Below are 15,647 nucleotides of genomic sequence, written 5' to 3' on the forward strand. Positions count from 1 at the left end.
ACCGATCAGCTCCCCCACCCCCACCAGAACCTCCACCACTGAGGTTCCGGGTCCTGGCTCGCACCTGATCCCGCGACGGAGCGACTGAGACGGCGCACTCTCGCTTAGGAGGGACGCCATCTCCACACACCGCCGCGAAATCCGCAGCCAAACCCCCAAACAACCTCACCACCTCACACAGTAACACACTATACCTCACCACAGCAAATCTAAACAAATTTAATCACTATAAACTCTATCGAGAAAGAAAATCAAAGATAGATTACAGCCCAGAAACGCTCTGACCACGCGCCTCTACCTCAGATCACCTCAGAGAGAGAGAGAGAGATGTAGAGAGTGAACAGACTGTGGTCAGTTACCTCGTGGCTGATCAGCACAGACTCTGTGGTGGATGATTGAGGACAGAACGGCTCCAGACTCTAAACTACTGCAGGATGTAAGGTTTGTTCATTCTCCTGTAAAGTTACTATTTTGGTAGGTTGTTTTCACTGGACAGTGACAATATAATAAACAATAATTATAATAAAACAGGTGCAGCAATGTGATTGGTAGTTGAAAGTTACAGGACAGTAGAAGTGTACAGAATCATTGCTCAGTGCATTACTCTACAGTTCTCTAGACACAAGACTAAAAAAAACTATAATGCTGTAAAATGACCTTGATTTGTAAAGGATGGCTACATGAGAGTGAAAGGATGAACGTGTGTGTTCTCACAACAACTAAACGTATTTAATTAAAGATATATTTAATGTAAGTTTATGAGAGTCAGTAACTCATTTCAGAAATCTTGATTTGGCGCTTCCATTGAACTCAATGGTAAATTTGAAGTCATTTACACTGGTCCAAATGTAATTAATGATAATTCAAATAGGCCTAGTCAAAATATGATTAGAGATATCTTAATTTACAACTGTCTAGTCATAAATGAACTGCAGATATCTGTAATGTAAACCCAGTCGCATGATTTAATGTTAAAATGTTAATGTTAATGTATAGACACAAGCCATATATTGCTTTGTCTCTATGGAAAGCTGTTTTAACATTAAATCTTATATATATATATATGTGTGTGTGTGTGTATGTATGTGTTTGAAGTTAGCACAGTGTATATCCCTCAATTCTAAAGGGTGATGAGGAAAGGGTGAGGGTGTGGACTGATGAGGGTGAGGCATGTCCTCTGTGTAATCGAAGTGTCTAAGGAGAAAAGAGCGAGGCATGGTTTGTAAAGATTAGGAGAGACTCAGGCTGACAGCCATGAGCTGCTTGTGTGCACTGAGAAAGGGGAGGGGGGGTAACTAAACTAAACTACTGCAGGATGTACACTGTGCTGAGAGAGAGAGAGAGAGGAGAACGGCTCCAGACTCTAAACTACTGCAGGATGTAGACTGTGCTGTGTGTAAAGCAGCACACACTCAGACACGAGGTCTGTCCTGCTGTGTCAGAACATCACTGTGGTCTATTCCCACTCTGTTTAGAGGAGGTTTGTACTGGAGTCAGTGAGAGACACAAGTGAATCTGGAGGAAGCTCTGTCTCATAGAGTGAGTGACTGACAGAGTGTGATGTAAATACACTTAAATATATTACAGTTAATGTGCTCTTTATTTTCTGATGGTTTTCTATTTTACAAATAAACACATGTTTCATAAACACATAAATACACTAAAACCCTGAATATAGATTTCAGTAACACTTTATATTAAATGTATGTGAACTGACTTTAATTAAGGCATTAACTCGTCAGAAAATAATGAAGCATTAAGCAGAAACAAATGAATAAATTATGTATTAATAACTGTGAGGTTAATTTACTCAGCGTTAACTAAAGCATGTACCATTGTATTAATATACACACTAGAGTTTGTTTTATTATTGTCTTTTGTGCTGATATCCTCCTCAACTCAAGCCACTGTCTGGGATTCTTACAAGTCAGTTAGTTTTCCTGATTATAAATCAAATGCTGTTTTTTAATCAAAACCGAGATCTTGACTCATTGATTGTGAATAGGATTCTTGGTTTAAACATTTATCGGTGTGTTTATGACTCAAAGCTGCTACCATGTTATTTTATGTGTTGCCATCAAAAACGTTAAAATGGAGGGGCAGGGAGCACCCATCCAATGATTTCTCTGTACTCTGCCGGGCACTATTTGTTCTTTTGCTTATTATTTCTGGGAATGTTCATGTCCACCCTGGCCCTGATTCTAAGCTGAGATGTGAAATGTGATCTGTTTTGATGATTTTTGTAATCGAGGAAATCTAGGCTTTCTACATATTAATGTAAGAAGTCTGTTAGCAAAAGTGGATCTGTTGGAAGTTTGGGTTTACAGACCCAGACCTGATATTTTGGTCGTAACGGAGACCTGACTGAGGAAGTCTTTGATTATCCGGAAAAAATTATTGCCAGGTTATAAACTTTTTAGACAAGATAGATCTTCTAAAGGTGGAGGTGTGGCTATTTTTCCAAGGAAAAGCTTCAGCGTTCAGTTGTTTTAGCAAAATCTATTCCAAAAGTGTTTGATCTTTTAGTTGTTAGTATTAACTTGTCAAATAACTTCTCTTTGAATGTAGCTGGTTGTTACCAACCTCCATCTGCTCCAGCCTGTGCCCTTATAGCCCTAAGCAATGCCTTAACCTTACTTTTACTTTTTTTACTCTGTTTACTAGGTCAGAGTTTATTCTTTTAGGTGATTTTAAATTGGGATATGTTTAAACCAGCTGACAAAGTTCTGCTGCAGTTTGTTTCTTTAAATCTCAGTCAGATCATATCTCCTCCTACTAGGTATGATTCCAGAAACATTCTAAAGGCCACACTGATTGATATTATCCTTACAAATTACCCTCATAAGTATCAGTCTGGTGTGTTCTGCAGTGATGTTAGTGATCACGGCTTCTTTACTCTTCTGTTCATAAAACCTGTCTTTGTTAAAAAGGTACAGATCAACTATAAATGAAATTTTAAACACTTTGATCCTCAAGCTTTTTTATATTATTTGTCTAATGTAATATGGTCTTGATTCAGGCTAATTCCTTCTGTAAATGATGCGTGGAACTTGTTTTATGATGAATCTGGTGCTGTTTTAAGAAAACAATGATAAAAACCCATATCAGCCCTTGGTCTGATTGTGAGTTTGCAGTACATTTACAGTAAAAAAAAAAATGTGCTTTTGGTAAGGTGCAAAGATTTAAAGTTCCTGATGATTATTTAGTTTTTAAACTAATTAGAAATAAGGCCACTCAAGCTGTTCCAAAGGCTAAAGCTGAGTATTTTAAGGAGCAGCTCTCTTCTTGTGGTTCTGATCCAAAAAGGTTCTGGGTTTATCTTTGAGTCCACAAAACTGCCCCCCTTAAAGTTCTTAATGACATAATTTCTGCTTTGGACGGCAAACAATATTGTGCAGCGATATTTATTGATTTAGCTAAAGATTTTGACACTGTTAATCACGTGATTCTAATTGATAGGCTTGGCAGCATTGGAGTTTCAGACCATTCTCTAGCATGGTTTTCAAACTACCTCTCAGACAGGGTTCAGTGTGTGAAGATGGAGCAAATCCTTTCAGATACTCCCTCAGTTAAGAAAGATGTTCCTCAGGGTTCAATTTTAGGCCCAACGTTATTCACCATTTACATAAATAATTGTTTTCTCTGTTCTGTACTCATCCATTCACCTTTATGCTGATGATAGTTCTTTATGCTGCTGGCCCCTCTCCAGAGGTTGTAATTAATTCACTCCAAGATAGTTTTCAGCAAGCTTTCTCCTACTAGAATCTTTTGAATACTACCAATACTAAGCAATAACGAAGGTTATGTGGTTTGGCAAGAAGGGTTCTGTACCTCAGATAAATCAAACTATTCTCACTCCTGATGGCATTAAAATAAATCAGGTTACAGTATATAAATATCTAGGTATTTGGTTAGACAATACAATGTCTTTCTCAGTTCACATCAGTAGGCTACAGTCTAAGGTTAAGTCTAAAATAGTTTTTTAATACAGAATGCGTGCCTCCTTAAGTCACTCAGCTAAATTAATTTTAGTTCAAATGACTATCCTCCCTATGCTAGATTACGGTGATGTAATATATGCTATGGCAATATATCAGAGAAATCAGGAGAAAGGAGAATCAGAGGAACAAAGACACAGAGTCAAGAATTCACACCAATCTCTAATTTATTCAAACATTTGTTGCAGTATATATAGGACTCCAGTCACGTACACCCTACTGTCATGTGCCCCTTCTGCACGTACACCAAGCATCATGTGTACCGTTCGGTTGTTATTACATCATGTCTCGTTTCTTAAACCCAGACATTCCCTTAACTGGCATATATTTGTTATCTTCTATTTCACTTGTCAGCAAAATGATGGCAGACGGTTAGGTCAAGTTCAGGCTGTACTTAGGATGTTCTTCAGCTTGTTGATTGGACTTCTCACTTCTTCTCCAAATCTATCTAGGGACCTACTTCCCTATTCTAATCTCTCTGTTCCCCCCTCCAACAGTTTCTCCTGGGTCGTGCCCTGGGTCACAATGTAATAAGGTTACACGCACAACATGTCCTATGTCCCTTAATAGTTTATTAGTAATATTTAATCAAGATTACTTAGTATAATTACTCACTGAATATATTGTGTTATCATTATCAATATTACTCATTGGTGTAGTATGCATTTTCCCATCACAATATACAGATTAGCCAAAAAAAGCATACTGAACAAACTGGATATACTCTCATTCAGCAATTCGTTTCACTACAAACGCTCCCTTTAAAACTCATCACTGACTCTTCAGTAAATTGTTCATCACTGCACACCCGTCGTACTATTCATTGGTACATGCTGATTTACAAAACCCTTCTCGGCCTATCTCCCCCTTATCTCTGTCAGTTGTTGCAGACTCTGTCTTCTAGTTATAACACTCATTCTGCCCAGCTTATCACGCTGAGAGCCCTGAAAACAAATACAGTTTTTGGTCTGTCCTCTTTTCAGTCAGCTACAGCTAAGGACTGGAACTCGCTCCAAAAAACACTAAGATTGGTCAACTTTATTTCAAATATATTTGGCTTTTAAGATTTCTTTTACTGTGTTTTTAGCTGATAACTGTAATTGTTACATGGATACTCACTCACTGTCATTTCTCATCCTCGTCTCAGTAGTGGATGTCTTTTATTCTGTTTGTTGGTTTCTCTTGTTGCTTTCTGTTGTTTTTGTTGTATATAGCTTTGTTATATGTCTCAAAAGGCTTTGCCTTTTGCCAGGCTGTCATTGTAAATAAGAAGTTGTTCTTAATGACTTGTCAGGTGAAATAAAGGTCAATTAAAAATATATATATATATATATGAAGGTAATGAAGGCTTTCTTCAGTGTGTGACTATATCAGGAATTAACATTAATTATGTTGTTTTCACAAGAGATCCACTGCTCACAGCATTCTGGAATATTCCGCCCTGTTTTCCCAGTCCCCTGTGTTCTGTTTATACCTCCACCCTGTCATCTTCTTCTCCATAGTGTTATCATTTCTATTCATTCAGATTGAGACTATAACACTGAAATGTGTGAAACTGTTGTAGAAAACACAACCTGTATATGACTGCCTCACAACAATTAAATTCCGTATTGAAGCTATAATTCCTGTCAAATTGCCTAGCAACCGTAGTCATGCAACAAAACTATAGTGCTGCAGGAGAACTGAATAATCTTAATAAATCACTTTATAACATCAGTGTATTTTATCATCTGTATCTACTGCTGTTTCATAAAAACAATCTGCCATTTGAGGCTGTTACACTGATGTTACCACAGTGTACTTTGCAGTGTACTTGTAAAAATGAATAATTGATATGAACAGCGGTTACTAGTCATTGTGGTACTGACCCTTCATGAGGCTTTTATAAATGAACCTACAACTCTGACTCATCTAGTAGCTCAACATACTACTCTAAAACACACACACACACACACACACACAAACACAAAGCAAATCTTTCATAACATTCTGAGGTTATTTACAGTGGGTCTCTTGTGAAAACAGCATAATTAATGTTAATTCCTGATATATTCACACAAAAAGCCTTTATTACCTTTATATTCAGTTAACACTGAGTAAATTAAACTTACACTTATTAATACACCACTTATTCATTTGTCCCTGCTTAATGCTTCATTATTTCCTGACGAGTTAATGACTTAATTACTGTCAGTTCACGTGGCTTTAATATAAAGTGTTACCCAGACCTCATTAGAGACAGGTTTAATTTAATAAAGTGGAGTCAGTGACTCCTCAGGCTCCATACGGTCAGTGGATCTTTAGAGTAGTTCCTCTTTGGTTTAGTTGAGTTCAGACAGCAGCACTGTGCTGTTTCTACAGTTTAGACCTGCTCCTGTTTTGTTGTAGGGATCATTCATGTCTTGTGTAGTGTAAAGAGTGTGGGTCAGTCGTCCTGTAACTGTCCAGGGACTGCAGTAGGAAATGATCCACACTGTTAAACTGACCCGTTTACAGAAGTGTTTATTAATGTGCTCTGTTCCTGTAAATCTAAACCCAGTAAAGCAGAACCTTCACTGTTCTTTCAGGATGAAGTTTCTCAGTGGGACTCTGAGTGTGATACTGATCATCTCTGGCTTCATGGAGACTGCAGCAGGTACGTGTCCACTTTACTGAACAAGGCAGTGTTGATATATAATACATTTGTTGTGATTTTGTTTGTAGGTAGAGGCACTAGTGAAATGAATAACACTGATGATATGGTTACAGTGGCCCTTTGTGGATGTGGGGTCACTTCTAACAGAGATGAGGTGCTGCTGGCCCTCTGTCAGTGCTGCAAACTGTAAATGACTTTATCTTCTTCAGAAGGAGAACTGAATATCTGTAACATTTCATTAATCAACTATGTAAAATTAAAGAACATAATAAAAATCCTAGATATGAAATGGGACACATGGAATCAACATAACTTTAAAATCTACAATTATTACAGAATATGGTACAAATGTTTCCTAAACTAAAGATATTGAAGATGAAACTTTGAGGGTACCACCACAGAGTGTAGCTTCATGAAAATAGATTCACTTATGGCCTCTCTGTGTAAATAGACCACAAATACATTTTTATACTGTCGCTAACATCAATTTGTCCAATCTGTAGTCACATTTTCAAAACTCTAAACACAACTAGCTGTGAATTATACCCTTACAGTTTTTTATAATTGCTAACAAGCTTTTACCAATAACTAGATACTTTTTTCTAAACTCTTAACACAGCAACACAACATCACACAAGTAGCCAAATAGTTCATTTTCTGCTCAAAACCACATTTTGTTCATTAAATATAACATCCCAAAATGTAAAGTTTAATTCATAAAGGTAAGTTTGTTTAAACACTGAATGTCAATGTGTATATTCACGATGCCTGGTTATTTCCAATATTATTATACTCTTATTATTATGCCATTTTATATCGTAATGTTATGCCATTTAATTAGTCTGTTTGCCTGACAACATTTTAACATAAAAGAGAGCCTTAAATATGAAGAACATGGTGTAAAAAAGTCTAACAGGGCAGCTTGGCCAAGTGAGGCTAAACAAGGCAAAGTTTGCAAGTACAAGGCCTTAAGGCCAAGCCCATGTGTGGATAGACATTACATCCCAAACAGTCAAAGTACCAAGAGAAAAATGTACACATGTAACATTAGTTAATAGGGGGTGGGTGTAAGTACACACTGAGTCTGAGGGAGTTTGGGCCAGTGAGGCTTCACAAGGACTAACTGACTAAGGACAGTCAAGGTTCTCCCTGTGACTGGGGGTCACCATACCAGACAAAATACACCTCAAAGCAGAGTAAACAGGAGAATATATCATATTATATATATACAGAAGCACTTGAACTAAACCTATAGTCTTGTTTACACTCAATTTAATGCAGTCTCCTACATTAATTTACAATAATAGCATGGCTTATTAGCAGGGCTAACCGGGAATAGAAATGAAGGTTTATGGAACTCTATCACCCAAAGCTTATCATTATCAAGCAAAAATTAATCATGAAACAAATCCATATCGTTTTATCGCCCAGCACTAGATAACACTAACAAAGACAAAGACTAATGCAAAGGAAAACCTGAGAAATGAGAAAGACAGAACAAGAGACTCAGGGAAAACCAGCATAAAAACATGACGAGAGAAACACCACGAATGACCGACAAACACAGACGCTAAGGACCGGGCTTTTAAACTCATACTAACGAACAACACCTGGAGCAGTCACATTAGGAAGGAGGTGTGGCTAGGACCAATGAGTAGAACAAGCATTTGGCCAAAACCTAAACAGAAAGCACGTGGGAGACATGGACAGAGAAACTGTATTTGTGTATTCCATATTTACACATTTGGGACCAGGGGCCATGTATGTTGGATATTTTGTTGATCTCTTCAATGTCATGACCCTACTGCATATAAACACCTTACTGCAGTCTGTCATGAACTCTTCGTTGTCTACCATACAGTAAATATTAATCATTCACTAGAGAATATGTTACCAAAAATGCACGTTTGACACTCAAGCAAAAATGCAGTAGTTTCCAGTAAAAAAGACTTGTAAAAGTGTAAATTTTAAAAACCAGTGGATGTCATAACGTCTGTTGTTTGCTGGTAGAACGGACACATGGGAAGTAAAGTATTGCTGTTTCTCTAATGTCAGCAACTGTTCAAATGAAGTATTTGGTTACTTGTGTGATGTTGCTGTGTTAAGAGTTTAGAAAAAGTATCTTAAATATTGGTAAACACTTGTTAGCAATTGTAAAAATCCTGATCCCTTCAAAATATGAACTATTTTAAATAAAACACAGTTGTATTACTGGGGTAGTTCAAAGCATGCTGTGGAAATCCTTGCAGAACTGTAAGTAGTCCCCCCGTGTGGGACTGTGATTGGCTGACAGGGGTGAACAAGTCTTGTGTTTGAGACAAACACGTTTAATTTGGCTGCTTCTGCCTCAAAGCTCTAATTCATGTTACGGAATGGTCTCCAGTTACTTTACGTGTACTAGGAGAAGAATAGTTTTACTCATGTGCTGTGTGAGAGACTGAGAGAGTTTATAAGGGATATGGTGAAACACGAATCCCGTCACCAGCCTGAGATATTTTGTAAAATTGTTAAACTTATGTATATTATTAACAGATAATTTTATGTTTTTGTAATTTCACATTGGATTAAAGCAAAACTAATTCTTTATCGTAGGTTATTTGTACATTTCTGTACATTTTAATTTTATACTTTTAGTTTATTAGTACCGCGGCCCTGAATTGGATAAGTGGTTACAGATAATGAATGAAAGTGTATTAGTTGTAGTTTATTTGTGTTTGTGTCACAGATTTACTGCTGGTTCTGAATGAATGATTTCTAGAGGGGTGCTAATTAGCGCAGCACCGGGTTTCTTTTGGAGAGCGGCATAAAGCAGCTCTGGGAGCGAGGAAGGGAGATGTGCTTGTAATCGTTTATCATTGTGTTTCAGTAATAAATTCAGATGCTGAATAACTGTACAGGGGGTCCTCGACTTACGATGTTGATCCGTTCCTATGTCGCATCGTAAACCGATTTTCGGTGTAAGTCGGAACATACGTACAAATTGTACGTAAATAACATACTGTAAGCACTTATCCTAACCTAACACCTATCCTCCTCGGTCCCGAGCTGCGTAACCGTGTATTCTTCCGCCGCGCCGCGCCACACCACACACGAAGTTCACATTACGACGTTTACGACGCAAAACCACTTCAGTCCAAACAAGGCTTTATACAGTAAATGGGAGATGTGTCGTAACCCGTGGACCTCCTGTATCTATATTCATGTGTTTTATAGAAGGGCTCCTGCACTGTGGTGGTTGAGTAACTTTCTGTCGTTTAACCTGCTGTGTGTGTGTGTGTGTGTGTGTGTGTGTGTGTGTGTGTGTGTGTGTGTGTGTGTGTGTGTGTGTGTGTGTGTGTGTACTGAGCATCGCTGTTGTTTTAAATTAGATTTCACAGGGAACATAACTGTACCATATTCCATATTAATTGTAGGTTTTTAAGTTGAGTTGATTTAGAAGAGTCATTAAATATGTAGTGTCTTTACCGGTCCAGTGTCTTTACAGATAACAGCAGAATTAGCTAGAATTAATTATTATTAATGAATTATGTTCATTGACCCACTGTAGGTCCTTGGCTCCAAAATTGAATCTGACTCAAAAGTAATAATTCTGTACAAGAAAGGTGCACACACACAAACCAATAACCAAGTACTGGTTTAATCACACAACTGGTTTATTAAATGTAATATCAAATGAATATTGATTATACATTCATATAATGAATTGGGCTACAGCGGTACACGAGGGAGTAGGTAGATTAATATGAGGGAATTTCTCTATGAAAATGACCCTAAATTCTAAAAAGGCTGTAGTTTCTCCTGAGCTATGAAAGGATTTAAACCACATGACCTTACATATCCCTGGAGCAGCGTGGACATTTCTGGAGCATTGCAGACACAGACCTTGTAGCATTGCAGCAGTGGCCGTCCATCTTCTCCTTTTGTGTTTTGGTCAGAGACCCGGTCAAAGACAGGTCTACTCGCGAGTCAAACTCGCCAAGTTTGTACTACCAAGTACATCTAACATAATAACAGACAGCTTTTTGCCAGCTTTATTAATAACACTGCCAGTTAGTAGTGAACTAATTATTTGGGAATACTAAACCAAATACTGAATATATTCAGTTTTTTTGCAGTAGGCCTGTGCTACACTGGAACAGCGTGGAAGGATAATTTAGGCAAAACTGTTTAACATTTTTGTACACAAATATTATTATATTATAATATTATGTTGTGGTTTTTCATTTCAGTGCACTTTAAAGTAGTTGGTCCAGATGTTCCTCTAGTGGTAGAATATAGTACAGACCTGATTCTGCCCTGTTCTCTCCAACCCAACATCAGTGCTGTGGATATGACAGTGGAGTGGATCAGAACAGATCTGCCTCAGGATGACAGACTAGTCCATCTGTATGAAGGTCAAAGAGAGATATATGGTCAGCAGAAGAAGTCGTACAGAGGGAGGACAGCTCTGTTTAAAGAAGAGCTGAAGAAAGGAAACACTTCACTGAAACTCTCAGCAGTCGAATCTTCTGATGAAGGAGATTACCAGTGTTTCATTCAGGACAAATCAACATCCTGGTATGATGACATCACTCTTCATGTAAAAGTTATCGGTGAGTCGACTGTGTAGTTATTAGAGATCCAAACACTAACACTATTGTATAACACTATCGTTCTTGTTAGGATTCTTATTATTTTTCTGCACTGAAGCTGAATGTGTAGCCAGATCGTAATTGTAGAAAAACTAATCTTATTCAGTAGAGTCCCCCCTTAGACACTTGTAACAAAATTCTTTTTACACATATTCACTGAGTATCATAAACTTTTCTCTAGATTTCCTCCCAGTATGGACATCAGCGGTATCAGTATAGTCACTCTTGCACTTATAAACTGCACAGTTATCCAAATATATTACCATTTCATCACTGCAAACTACTGTATTATGTATAGATAACGCTAATGCTAACTGTATGCTAGCTAAGTTACTTGTTAAGGTTAATGTTGACTACCTTTAGGTTTAGGCTCCATCAAGAAAATGATCCGAGGTCAGCCACCTCATCTGGATCAGATCCGGTCCAGCTCCGGCCCAGATCTGCAGATCGATATTTCAGATCTGTTTCTCCTGGATGTGGCCTGGATCCACATTTTCTCCAGCTGTTGTATTCTTTTTAAATCAAATTTAATTTAAATCATATATGTGTATATATATACACACACACACTTTACATTATGATTTGGACATATTAAATATTTCACTATTTAGTTAAATAACAATTTAAAACAAAAAATTTGATTTTGTTAGATTTTCAAAGATTAAATGACTAGGTTATAGTTTTTCTGTGTTTAAGTACACCAGTTTCTGACCAAATGTATTAGTCAATGCATTCGTAATGAGCTCCATCAAGAAAAAGCGCTGCAAAAGCATCTATTTGTTCTATTCTTGGGGATACTGTATCCAAAAGTATGCGGAGAGAAAATTTGAATTTTGAATTAAATTATGTTACACAAAAAATGCTTTAAAACGTATTGGTATAATAAAAAAATATGTTAATTTTTTAAGGTATTCAGTACCCTGGGGTCATATTAAAGAAACGTATTAATTCTGAAATCTCATTTATGTAGTTTAACGTAGAAAGGATCTCAGAAATGTATTCTCGATTTAAGGTTGGGGGCAGGGGGCACTAAACATTATAGCGACATTCACGGCGTGTGGAATTATTTAATGTGGAATGGGCAGCGAGTTTGTTATTCTGGCTAGAATACATTATTTTTTGCAAGCCACATCTTATTTGTTGTGACTAAGCCAACACATTACTACAGTCACACATGTGCTTACAAGAGCATAAACAGTTAATGTTAGTCCATTAGCAACTCCTCAGTTTTCACTCACTCTGGTGTGGTTCTAAGTCTAACCTTCCTGTCCTGATTTCACTTCCCACAGTTTTGAGGGTTGAAATGAAATCAGGATGGGGAGGTGAGATTTGTCACTGCACCATGTTTTTCCTGACACACACACAAAAAAAAACCCCATGTCGTGTGCAGTGTGGCGCTGTGGCCACTGGGAATCTGTTCCTATCTTTGTTTAATGCTGAATCTTAAGGTAACATTAACATTAAAACGGTATCACTAACTGTCAGGAATTTTGTACTGTGGTTTACTGTGAAACCGGTAAACGCCTTATGTCTAGATGGCTCATTAAGAGTATAAACGAGTTATATATATGTGCGTGATTTACTGACAGGAAGCGCAGAACACAGCCTGTTTAAAGTTTTGCGAAACGGAAACTGGGAAAGAGTAATGCCCCCTTAACAAGTAAAGGGAGATGCAAATTTAAATAGTTTCATAGAGCTTACTTAATGCTTGTATTTCGTTTGCATTATTTTGATTATGTGTTCACTTCTAAACTGTGTGTGTGTGTGGTTGCTAAGTAAGAGTCATGACTGAACTGTTGATGGTGACTGAGTAGATCAGGATTTCATTACGAGAGATAAGCTGTGAGAAAAAATAATGTTCCTAAATTAAGATTAAGTACTTGCTTCTATAATATGATTTTGTGAAAAATGTGAACCTGACTCGGTCAGATCTTAACTTGGGGCTAAACAGAGAACCTTCCTGTAATACTGCCCCAGACCTACCTCCAAGGTTCATCACCTACAGATTAGTTACATTTCACCAACACTCCCTGAAGACCTCTGAATGAGCTCAAACAGATTAGATCAACTGTTGATAGTTTGATTAATAATGGTAATACAGGTTTGTGCACTATTGATTATGCCTTTTTTAACAGATTCACGTTTATCAACTAAAATAATGATTATGTCATGTAACCTTTCATTCACTAAGAATGTGTATGTAAAGGAAAAAAATGGTGTGCTAACGTTTTCAAGAAAATCAGTCAATAGAAAACCTCAGTTTTGTTCTATAAAGGAGAAGATGTCAACCCATAACCCTCCAGCAGCAAAGTGAGCTGCTCTCCCAGGATAATCTGCAGGGTGAGAAGAGAACATTTGTTCATACATTAAGATTGTTTTCAGAAGTTCTCTTAACCAATACATTACAACAAAAAATAAGAACAACCCTTAAACTAGCAATAACTTAATGATTAGTAACATTCAGCCCTGTTAACTTGTCCGCCTTCTTAACTTCTCCTGCCCACTGCATGCACTAAGTGTTTGTTTTTACCTCAATGGCTAGTGTCGCCTCAGCGTTTCAGCACAGTGGATTCTAATCTTCCAGTGTTTATTGTGATTTTAATTATTTTTGCTCTGGGAGAAGAGTGAAATAGACGGGAGTTGCTCTTGCATTGCATCCTGGGATTGCCTTCACAGCTAAAGAAGGGTTTGATGCTGCCTTAAAATTCAGCCAAATTAAGATATCTTACTAGACAGCATAATGAGGTACCTAGAATTGGGACAGCCTACGTGTCAGGAGCGGGCTCGTTGTGAATATGCTCTGTAGTTAGACAGTTCACTGGGTTTTGTGACAGACCAATGGTGTCAGCATGAGGATTTAGAGAAAATACAAAGACTATTATTACCTAACTTCTCTTGGGTTGCAGAGCACATTCTATTGTCTGATCCAATTACTCAGTTAAACCTACGTATGAACAAAAATGACAAACGTAAAAAAATGTACAGTGCAACAGACCTTAAAGATGTGTCAGTCTGTTCTTCCAGTAAAGCAAAGATGTCTGAAAAATAAATATATTGATGCAAAACACATTAAGAACTCAGTACTGTTTTGACACTGTATACAGTTCCAACAATGTATATCAGAATCCCCTTTTTAACTCCACTTTTCTGGTGCACAGTTAGAGACTATAGCTCATCTGTTGATGTGTGATAGTCTGTGATCGCCAGAATCAGTTTCTGATCACACAGCTGTAACTGTCCAGATGTTCTTGATTGGAGGAACACTCAACCCAGCAGTGACATTGATGTATGTAAAAACCTCAATAACACCACTGTGATCTTGTAAGTGTCACTGCTGTACTGAGAACGGAGAACCCATGGTGGGTTCCACTGTCGGACGGGGTAGAGTGATGAATCCTGCAGCAACAGATGGGCTACAGTGAGTAACAAAACAGCCACAAAGTAGCTACAAGCTATATATACCTGCTGTAATTACAACACCACCTGTAGTGCATAGAGATTAAGGGAGGACTTACAGTAGCTCTCAGCAACAACTTGCAGCAGTTCACCAACACATCTTTACTGATTTTAATTACTTTTTACCGAAGTTCGTTCATACAGATATATTATCGTCGTTTCATATTAACAATAAAGCTAGTTTTGGAAAGCCTCGATGGCTAACGTTGTGTTAAAACATCTGGAAGCATTAAAAAAGTGGCTCGCCGTCTTTATTTGATGAGACTTGGTCGTTCTTAAGCACTTCATATCGTGAAGGGCGATTATAAACAATTAAATTAACAGAAATCTGACTGTTACTCACCTGAAGTGTCAGAGAACCGAGGGGGCTGCAGCAGTTGGTGGAGAGACCGTTGAGTGCGGCTCCGATCCGCGCAGTGACTCCGGGCCAGGCGCGGCCGCAAATCAGTGAACACGTCCGAGATTAGAATCACAGATAGAACCCGGACTGGATCAGGGTTAGATCCGCTAACTGTAGCTGACTATTATGCGGATCTGCCGGAGGAAAAACGGATCTGGATTGGAGCCACCTGCTATGTGGGAACGCTCGATTTGCCAAATATAATTATAATTGCGCTGGTTGCCGAGTTTAACCCATATTCGGCCCAAATTCGGATGGCCGATGATGACTGTCAGATGATTCTGCCGTGGATCAGAGCTCAGGCTGAATCTTCACACTGTCTTTTTTGTTTTTCCGTTTCTATTCCGGCTTCCAACAACACAGATGTATTTTGTCATTATTTCATGGATCTTACTTATTTAACTCTGTTAGTTTTTTCTGCCACCATTATGCATGCAGCTGCCAGTGACGTCCACTTCAAAATGGTATAAACCCGTCTTATTCATTGTGACTAATATGACTTGTGCACTATGTACAGTTCGGTGACA

At 37.9% G+C, this 15,647-nt stretch overlaps 1 protein-coding gene across 1 annotated transcript in view; it reads left to right on the plus strand.

The window, feature by feature from the left end:
* Positions 1 to 395: 395 nt before the first annotated feature.
* The window catches only part of LOC136700260 (uncharacterized), a 44,405-nt gene continuing 29,153 nt past the window's right edge, over positions 396 to 15,647 (plus strand). Inside the window, exons 1-3 of the mRNA XM_066675540.1 lie at positions 396 to 474; positions 6,566 to 6,633; positions 10,863 to 11,225. Coding sequence (XP_066531637.1) covers positions 6,567 to 6,633; positions 10,863 to 11,225 — 430 coding nt within the window. The 5' untranslated portion in view covers positions 396 to 474; position 6,566. The remainder of the gene's footprint in view (positions 475 to 6,565; positions 6,634 to 10,862; positions 11,226 to 15,647) is intronic.

Source organism: Hoplias malabaricus, chromosome 6, assembly GCF_029633855.1.
Source record: "Hoplias malabaricus isolate fHopMal1 chromosome 6, fHopMal1.hap1, whole genome shotgun sequence".
Classification (NCBI taxonomy): Eukaryota; Metazoa; Chordata; class Actinopteri; order Characiformes; family Erythrinidae; genus Hoplias; species Hoplias malabaricus.